Source organism: Cebus imitator, unplaced genomic scaffold (assembly GCF_001604975.1).
Source record: "Cebus imitator isolate Cc_AM_T3 unplaced genomic scaffold, Cebus_imitator-1.0 Scaffold63, whole genome shotgun sequence".
NCBI classification, from domain to species: Eukaryota; Metazoa; Chordata; class Mammalia; order Primates; family Cebidae; genus Cebus; species Cebus imitator.
In genome coordinates, this window is record NW_016107378.1 from 4928795 (window position 1) to 4938853 (window position 10059).

The window sequence follows — 10059 nt, forward strand, 5'->3', positions numbered from 1 at the left end:
TGTTGACCAGGATGGTCTCGATCTCTTGACCTCGTGATCCACCCGCCTCGGCCTCCCAAAGTGCTGGGATTATAGGCGTGAGCCACCACGCCCGGTGACAACTACTTCTTAATAGGAAATTAAAAGGTCAGTTGGGAAGACATGTTGGTTGAACATACCACAAGCACCATCCAAATGAAATCAGAGAGGCCACTTAGGGAAGGCCACCAAATCAGAGTCACAGAATGTCAGAGCTCAAAGGAGGCTCAGAGAGCTGGATTCTAAAAGGTTAAACCTCAGGCAGCACAAACCGCTTATAATCTCCTGCAATCCTCAGATCTGTTTTCCCTGCTCCCCACTCAGCTCAGTCCTAGGCTTCAATGTTTGCTTTTGCTTTTGAGCCCTTTCTTAAAATGAATTCTTGGCCAGGCGCGGTAACTCACAAGCCTGTAATCCCAGCACTTTGGGAGGCCGAGGTGGGCGAATCACGAGGTCAAGAGATCGAGACCATCCTAGTCAACACGGTGAGACCCCATCTCTACTAAAAATACAAAAAAAAATAGCCGGGCATGGTGGCACGCACCTGTGGTCCCAGCTACTCAGGAGGCTGAGGCAGAAGAATCGCTTGAACCCAGGAGGCGGAGGTTGCAGTAAGCCGAGATTGCACCATTGCACTCTAGCCTGGTGACAGAGCAAGACTCCATCTCAAAAAAAAAGAAAAAAGAAAAGAATTCTTAGCTCATTAAAATATAGCCTTTGATGGATGCAGTGGCTCATGCCTGTAACCCCAGCACTTTGGGAAGCCGAGGGAGGAGGATTACTTGAGCCAAGGCGTTTGAGACCAGTCTGGACAACATGGCAAGATCCTGTCTCTACACTCCCCCCAAAAATTAGCCCAGTATGTTGGTGCTAACCTGTGTCCCACCTACTCGGGAAGCTAAGGCCAGAGGATTGCTTCAGCCCAGAAGTTCGAGACTGCAGTGATCCATGATGGTGCCACTGCACTCCAGCAGCCTGGGTGACACAGTGAGACCCCACCTCAAATAAATAAATAAATAAATAAATAAATAAATAAATAAATGTCTTTCTTCTTTCCTAACCTAGGCATTTAAGGTTGTATATTTCCCCCATGTTCTGCTTTAGCTGTATCCAATAGATTTTGATAAATAATATTCTCATTGTTTAGTTCTGAATATTTTCTGATTTCTATCATGATTTCTTCTTTGACCCATGAGTTAGCCGATTTCTTTTCTTCACCAATCCATGTACTTGCTCTGTTCATGTCCTGTCTTCTCTGAGCCCTAGGGATCTAGGCTACCTTCTCCAAACCCCTCAGAGCATCTGTACCGGACTACATTGCTGAACTTTCAAAGGTTACAAGATACAATCTTGTAATCACTCAGTCAATCAGAGCTCAGTTACAAGACACAATCTTATAACTTCTCAATGGACTGATTCAATTCCCTTAACAAATTATAAGAGAAACTAAGGTCAGTGCAATAACCAATACGTCTTCTGTACCCACAGCTAATCAGAGAGCACTATACCGTGTTCCGTGCTCTGTAAATACCTTGCCACATAAGGCAGCTTTAGTGCAGCCTTGAAGACAAATTAGTTTATTTCCTCAATCTCAACCTACGGTTACCCAGACTTACGTGAACACCGCATACATTTTTGGAAAACAGACAAAAAGAAAAACTAAAATGTTCCCCAACCCAGTCCATTTTACCACTGCAGTGTAATTCTAATTCAATCATTCATTCAATAACTCATTTATTTCATCAACAAATATTTATGGAGTACCTACCATGTGCAAAGCACTATGAACACAACAAACTTTAAACAAATATGTATCAAGTACCTAATAGATTCTGGCTGAATAGATGAATGATGGATGAATAAGTCAATGACCAAGGCTGGACAATTGGTCTAGCATCGGCCATCTCATTAACTACAGCGAGCTTTTTCAAACTACTTTCCTTGGCCTCAATTTCCCGATTTATAAAGTGGAACGTTAGTGACTGTTCCATCTGCCTCTCAGGAGCCCTAAGAATCACTGTTTGGAGGAAACAAAAGAGATTCAAAATTACTCAGTGGTCATTTCTCTGTCTTGGTGGTCTCTGCTGAGTCATTACATTGTTGGGGGCAGTTGTATCCCAACTCTGAACATCTATGATCTAATGCAATTTCATACCATAAATCCTACATAAACATTTAAGCTATATTAATGTATAATACGCTAATATTATATATTAGTGTATAATGTGTTATGTTAATTATAAAATAGAGATTCAATATACTGCGATGTTATAACCTGTTGTGCCGTTAATTTAAAACAGAAATAAAAGCATACAAGTACAGAGTATCACTCATAACAGAAATAATCAATAGCAGACAGTGGTAATAGACACTGTCCTAAGCATTACTCATCGAATTAATTCATCGAATCCTCCCAACAGCCTTATAGGATAGGCACCATATGACTATTACCATTGCTTTATAGATAAGGAAACTGAAACAAGAGAGATTAAGGCTGGAGAGGCTCCATTGGGAAGCCTGAGACCACACAGGGTTGACCTTGAGCCTGCGCCATTCTGGCTCCAGAATCCGAGCCCCTGGCCACCACACACTTCCTCTCAGCAGAAGCAGTATGTTGGCCAGGAAAAGTGGCTCATGCCTGCAATCCCAACAGTTTGGGAGGCCAAGGCGGGAGGATTGCTTAAAGCCAGGAACTGGAGACCAGCCTGGGCAACAAAGCAACACCCCATCTCTAAAAGAAAAACAAAATTAGCTATGAGTGGTGGTACAGGGCCCATAGTCCCAGCTACTTGGAGGCCAGAAGCTCACTTGAGCCCAGGAATTCAAGGCTACAGTGAGCTATGACCGTGCCACTGCATTCTAGCCTGGGTAACAGAGTGAGACTCATCTCTTTAAAAAAAAAAAAAAAAAGAAGTTGTATGTTGCCTGCCAAGAGTCAAGAGCAAATTTTACCTGCCTGGCTACCTTTTTAGGGGAAATCCCATAGACCAAGTTACCCCACAGGCTGACTTCATGAGGATAAATCAATCTTGGTGACTAAGCACCCTTTCCTGGGAGCTCTGTGATGCACGCAGGAGCGCCTCACCCTCTGGGATGGTGTGAAGATCGGCAACCTGATTTCATCACATTCATACTGGCTGACGAAACCCCGCTCCCGTGCCAGGTCCAGCATGCCCTCCACATGGCTGTGGAGCCTCCTGACAATGGCTGGCCGGTGACTCTGCAGGTCTCGGGCTGGGTGGAGCGAGTAGGGGTCCCAGCAGCCATGCAGCTTGGGGGTCTGGCTGTCAGCCTGGGCTTCCTGGACAGCTGCGATGAGTTTCTGACAGGCCCAAGTGCCCTTATTCCAGATGGTATCCAGGAGGCGCCTGGCCAAGTTGGAGAGAGGCTGGCCCAGGATGTGGAAGCCCTCGTAGTCTTCCCAGGAGAGGACCTCCCAGGAGAGCAGCCAGTCCAGGACACTCTCGAAGCCTTCCAGGGACCCCGAGACCAAAAGCTCCACCAGCTGGCTTCTCTGAGCCTGAAAAGCCTCCTGCGAGCACATTTCACAACCTGGGGAGGAGAACAACATCAATGCGGGACTTCTCTGAAAGCCAGATGCAGGGTGGTCGGGAAGGCCAAGGCAAGTCAGCCCCAGCAAAACCTGAGTTGGCTTTGGTTCTAGCCTCAGACTTTATCCAATCCAAGCTCCCCACCATTCAGATGTGCAAATTGAGGCCCAGAGAAGGCAAGAAACACCTCAAGATCCCACAGAGAGTTTGAAGCAACCAAAAATTAAATCAAGACCCCTAACTCCCATATGCATGCTTGGTCTCTGGCTTAAAACGTTTAAAAAGGCTTGAGGTACTATTAGGAGCAAGAGATCTCCTAAGGTCACTTGAGGTCAGGAGTTCGAGACCAGCCTGGCCAACACAGTGAAACCCTGTCTCTACTAAAAATGCAAAAATTAGCCAGGCATGGTGGTGGGCACCTGTAATCCCAGCTACTCAGGAGGCTGAGCAGTAGAATCGCATGAACCCGGGAGGTGGAGGCTGCAGTGAGCTGAGATGGAGCCACAGCACTCCAACCTGGTCAACAGAGACTCTGTCTCAAAAAAAAAAGAGAGAGAGAGAGATCTCCCAAGTGATCAGGGAATGAATTCTCTTCGAAGTGGGGTGAGAGGGGCTCTTTGATCCTGACTGGCTTCGGGCTACAGCAGTTTCAGTAATGGTTAATATTTATTACGCATAAACAATACGCCGGGCGCCATTCTAAGTGCTCTCCTGCATGAATTCACGGGACCCTCCCAGCCACTCTGAAGTAGTGCTTACGATAAGCCCCATTTTACAGAGGAAGAGACTGAGGCACAGAGAGGCTAAGTGATTTGTACGACATGTCACAGCTAGACAGGGTGGGCCAGGCTTTCAACACAAGCTGTGTGCGACTCCAGAATGCATGTCTCTACCTCTTATATTCCGGTTCCCCACGGGGGCCCCAAGCCCGTGCCATGTGCTTTGCACACTGCTCTCCAAGGAGTAGGCTCAGGGTATTGTTCTAAAGGTCCCAGCCTAGGCAAAGTGAAAAATTACGGTGCAAACTAAGTTGTTTCCAAGCGTTCTGGTGCCTTGTCCCCGTCGACACTTCCCCACACACTTGCCCTAGGGCCCTCGCCTCCCTCCCACACCCTTGAAACCACGTGAACAGGCTGCTCCCCTGCTATTGTCAGTAACATGCTCTGGGTTCTGGGGATTTGAAGTGAAGTGACCCTCCAGGAGCTTCAAGACCTGGGAGGGTCCCTGAGCAGCCGGGAACATCTCTCAGCATGATCGGTACTACAATTGTCATGGTGTCCATGGACAAGGGCTGGTGCAGTGCCCAGAAGAAACGAAAGTGAAAGGGGGTAAGTACGGAAAACAAAGAGGGCCGTCAGCTTCTTTTTATAAATCAGGGACATTCCCAGACACTCAAGGGGGCAGATGCCAAGTGGGGATTTTGCATCTTTCCTGATGGTTGTTTATGTGTCTCTCTCCCTGCCTGGGCCACGTGGAAGCCTGGGTCTTACCCGTCCTGGCATCCCTGAGCCTGGCACAGTGCTGTGCCCCACAGAGGCACTGTGGGAATGTTCATGAATCAAATATCCCCTGGGCATGGGGTGGTGGGAACATTCTGTGCCCGTCCTCATACGGCAGACATGGTAAGCAAAAGGAGAAACCTTTAATCTCTCAGAACACTGCTGGGGCACAGAGGACCCTGTACTGGACAGATGGGGAAACTGAGGCAATGAGGTTACTGGTGTGTCTGGCTACTTGGGAGAGAGGGTGTCGCCCTGCAGAAGCCACTGGAAGCCAGGAACTAAGGTAGTTCTCTGAGGCCAAGGAGGTCTCCTCCCTGTGCCCACCTCTAAATAGAGGAGCCAAGAGGGTGGGGTGGCTGGGGACAGGGGAGCAGAGGAGGAAAAGGGGCAGAATAAGCTCTGGGCTCAGCCCTGGAGTGGTTCTCAGCTGTGGAAATACCAGCCAAGGATGCAACGGTAGCCCCAACCATCGCCCCTGCCCAGGTCCTGGGGAAAATAACCACTCTCCTACTCTCCCCAGAAAACAGCCCAGAAATGGAGCCAGCACTCCGCGTCTGACCCCAGGCCTGGGAGCATGTGTGCAGCCAGGAATGAAAGAAGGCTAAGAGTCAAGCTGAGCCAGGACAACGCCTGCTCCTCTTACCCAGGGAATGTTCGAGGAGGACACTTGCTCCTTCCTCCTCATCAGGAGAGCCTGGACCACTCTCTTCCCCCATCAAAGCCCACTAGGCTGGGGAAGCAGGCATGGCATCTGTGGGTGGGCCTTGCACAGAATGCCAAAAGCCCAGAGGCACAGGACTGGCGAGCCCAGCCACCTCCCAGGGAAATTTCCAAAGGAAGGGCCGGAGACCAGAGTTAGCCAACCAGCCATCCAGGACTAAGTAATTCCAGGCAATTCTGGCACAAAGACTTGTGTATCCTGGCGACCACAACCCTCACTGAAAAACCCCACTGGGGACATGAGACACATTCACAGGGGGACAGGTCGAAAGTAAGTAGGGACCCCTCCCTAGCACACCAAGCCTGGAGCAGCCTGGCGTACGTGTGAGCCATACACACTCCAGCTAGTGACGTCCGGTTTCTGTGGACTCCAGGAAGGGGAGGCCCGCCCAAGCCACATGGCTCAAGCCATGTGGGGAGACCCGCCCAAGCCACCAGCAGCTGCATCACCACACCTCTGCCCTTGCCTTCTTCCAGAAGCCTCAGAGCAGAGGGAATCCTAAGGACCAATTCAGCCAGCCCCCTGTCTCTGAGCAGGCATTATCCTGTCTCATCTTAAACATCTGAGGAGGACCTGGCCTTAGTGCTGTCATCACTAACCAGCTCAGGAAGCTCCCCAGCTTGGGAAGTTCCTCATTATGTCTTGCTTCAGATTTTCCTGCTTCCGTTTAAATTGAGAAAGACAGAGAAAAAATAGATATTCACTTATTATCCGTTTCCTAAAAATTGTCCTTAACATCCTTCCTCTTACCCCTGTATCACCTGGTCGGGCTTCCCCTTTTCAGACAAAATCTATCAGTCTATCTGTATCGCCTTTTGCTCTCTCCTTCAGTTACTACAACTTCAAAGACACCATTGTCCTCCCCAAGGTGAGGGCCATGTAGAGAAAGGGGCACTTCCTTGCTGAAAGAGAGGGTCAAGGGGCGACCCACGTGGCCTCTCCCTAAACGCCAGGCCCAGATCTGAGGCCGGACACCTCCTTCCTTCCTGAGACCACAGCCAGCCTGGTTTCTTTAGGGCCAAGAGCAAATGCATGGCTTAAGTGCTGAAATCTCAGCCCACTAACCCCTTGCAGACAGGAGAGGAGGGGAAACCCAGGGAAGCTCAACTTCCCAAGCCTTTTGGGTCTCCGCGGGCACCAAGCCCCACACCCTCCCCCAGCCATCCTCCATTCTCCCTCCCCTTCACTGAACTTCTCTCCCTAAGAGACCAGTTCCCCCCACCAGTGAACAATGCACTCTAATCCTCCATTGTAAAAGTAAAGCCCTCTCTTGACGCCTCTCTTCATTTGGCTCCAATCCCATTTCTCTGCCTCCTTTATAGCAGGCCCCCTTGTCTGTTGCTTGCTCTACTGTTCCCAAATCCTCCCATCCCTTCTCATCCCCCAAGTTCCCCATCCAGCTCCAGTGAGACTGTTTTGGTCATGGTCACCAGTGACCTCCTGTTGCTCAATCCTAAGCCCTCAGCCTGCCTGCTCTGCCAGGGGCATTGGTCATAATTGCTCCCTCCTTCCTCCTTGGGGCACCCCAACTCTCTGATTTTCACTCTTCCTGTCTTCTTGGCTGGTTCTTAACACCAGGGACCCCAGCACTCAATGGTTGGACCCCTTCTCTTCTCCATATAGCCCCCTTCCTAGATGAATCCACCTGCTCTTGTGGCTTTAAATACCAGCTATATGGTGACGATGCCCACAGTTTCATTTCCAACTCCAACCTCCGCCCTTAACTTTTCCCAACTGCTTAATCATCATTGATGCTTAATGGACAGCTCACACAACAAGCACAAAACCAAACTCCTGATCTCCCCCATCGCAACTCCCATTTCAGTTCACGACAGCTTCAAACCTCCAGAAGCTCGAGCCAAAAACTCAGAATCATCCTTGATTCTACCTTTCTCTTGCACCCCAAATCCTATTGACATAGCCTTTGAAATATATCCCAAATCTGAAGGTCTGGGGTTTTTTTTCTATTTTGTTTAACCACCTGTGGGCTATGGTGTAAGCCACTGTGGTCTCTCCGAGAATGACAGTACCGATTCTCTCACCAGGCTCTCCTTTTGCTCTTAGCCCACCCATCACCGTCCATTCTCCACCCCACAGCTGGATGGGCCTGCCAGACCCCAAGTCAGAGCAGGTGACTCCTCAGCTCCAAACCAGGGCTCCCATTGTGCTCAGAGTAAAAGCCAAAGCCCCCCCCTCCCCCACCGCCCTGCACAGATACTCACAAGGTTCACCCTCGCCTCCTGATGACTGCCCAGCTGTCATGGTCTTGGGGAAGCCTTCCCTAACTGTGCTATAAACAATGCAATACCCAGCCCCAGCACCCCATCCTGCTTCCCCGCTTTGTTTTACTCGTAGCACTTCCCATCACCTGCCATGCCATAGATTTACTTCTTTCATTGCTGTCCATTCCCTTCTAGAATGTGTACTCCATGAGGGCAGGGAGTTTTGTCTGATTTCCCCATTGCTCGTCTCGCATCTCATCCAGTGCATGAATGACGACTGCTGGAATGGATGTGTTCTGCATGGCTCCGGGAGACAGACGTGGAACCAAGGTGCAAAATCTGTAAGCCACAGATTTTAGGTAAAGGAAGCAAGAGCCGCAAGACACTGAAAAGCCACCTCATCAGTAATAAGCTCCCCACCACCAGGCATGTGTTGCAGAGGGCTTCTGAACTGGGTTGGAGGGAGGTGGGGTGGATGAGGATGCTTCCAGCCTCAGATCCCAGGGTGCAGAGAGGCAGAGGGACCTTGGGAGGCCAACAAATTCAGGGGCTGCAGCAACCCCATGGCTGAGTGATTGGGACAGGCAAGTACAGGTAGTGAGGATGTCACTCTGGTCTTCCTCACTAAGGGGTTGGGGAGGGTGACAGGGCAGGTGATCCCCCTCTGTAGAACAAGGACCTTGGAGGAGGCCAAGTCACAGCCCATGGGGAAACCAAGGCCATGGCAGGAAGCCCAAGGGCTCAGAAAGAGCAAATTTGGAAGCAGGGGTCCAGCCCCCAACCCTCATGCAGCTTCAGGAGGCCCTCCGCAGGGCGATTGGGTAGAGGGCTTTTCAGTTCATTGGAATGTAAGCAGGACCAGACAGCTGCTCCATCAACTTGAGAAGCAGACAGCAAACAGCCGGGGGTGTGGCCACGCAGGTCCTGGTGTGGGCTATCCGGGAAGGGATGGATTTGAACTTAGATCTCACACCCACCAAGGGAAAAGGAGGAGGCAGGAGATTCCCCTAAGAAGTGCAGAGAGCAGCAGTAGGATCCTCCAGGCAGACCCTCTGACACCCACTCACTGGGATGGTGAAGATGGGGAAACTGAGTCCCACAGAGAGGAAAGAACTCAAAAGAATGATGCCCTCAGAGACCTAAAGCCCGGGCTCCTCAGGACTTCTCACTCCTGCCAGGGGCCTCCCCAACCTGGAGATGTCCCCTTTCCTTCTCCTGTCCCATCTACACCCGGGACTCCCCCAGGAGAAACCGAGGCAACCCTTCTCCAAGCCCTGCGGCCAAGACTGCTGGGACGGACGCCAAGTGTTCGAGTCCTGGGGACGGGACCATCGGCGCCCACAGTCTCCCCGCAGCCCACCCCCAGGCGCTAGGCACAAGCAGCGCGCCGAAAAACAGCACTCACCGCGAGCTGCCGGCGCCCCGACTCCAAGGCCCGCTCTGGGCCACGACTCGGGGCTCCAGCTCCAGCTTGGGCTTCAGCTCCTGTTGCGCCGGCGCCCGGCTCCGCCCCCGCCTGGACCCCGCCCCGGCTCTGCCCGGACTGCCGCGCCCGCTCCAGTCCCCGGCCCCGCAGCCCGGAGAGGCCCGCTCCAGAGCTGGCCAGGTTCACCTGGGACAGGGAGGGAGCGCGCAGGAAAGGGGCCGGGCCTGCCTGCGGGGCTGGACGGCCCTGGCTGTGTGCCCTGGCCAGGGGGCCTCCCTTTCTGGGCCTCATTTCAACCAGGAGGAAACCGGACAGTCCTTAGAACAACCCGCTTTCCAACACACACACCACGCACACACACCACACACACCGCACACACACTGCTTCCACACACACGCTGCTTCCCAACACACACATACACACACACATACCACTTCCCAACACACACTTACACCCCACACACACCACTTCCCAACACACACACTTCACACACACACACACACCACTTCCCAACACACACTTACACCCCACACACACTGCTTCCCAACACACACATACANACATACATACACACCCCACACACACTGCTTCCCAACATACACATACACACACACACCAC

At 51.4% G+C, this 10059-nt stretch overlaps 1 protein-coding gene across 3 annotated transcripts in view; it reads right to left on the bottom strand.

Moving 5' to 3' along the window:
• The window catches only part of NOD2 (nucleotide binding oligomerization domain containing 2), a 39740-nt gene extending 30230 nt beyond the window's left edge, over positions 1-9510 (bottom strand). For 2 of the 3 annotated variants that reach the window (XM_017530131.1, XM_017530129.1), the window contains exons 1-2: positions 9420-9510; positions 3104-3570 (exon numbers count right to left, since the gene is read on the bottom strand). In XM_017530131.1, the coding sequence (XP_017385620.1) occupies positions 3104-3562 (459 nt within the window). In that variant the 5' untranslated portion in view covers positions 3563-3570; positions 9420-9510. Of the gene's footprint in view, positions 1-3103; positions 3571-5714; positions 6068-9419 lie in introns of those variants that run through there. The other variant, XM_017530133.2, reaches the window with a different exon arrangement.
• Positions 9511-10059: the final 549 nt, after the last annotated feature.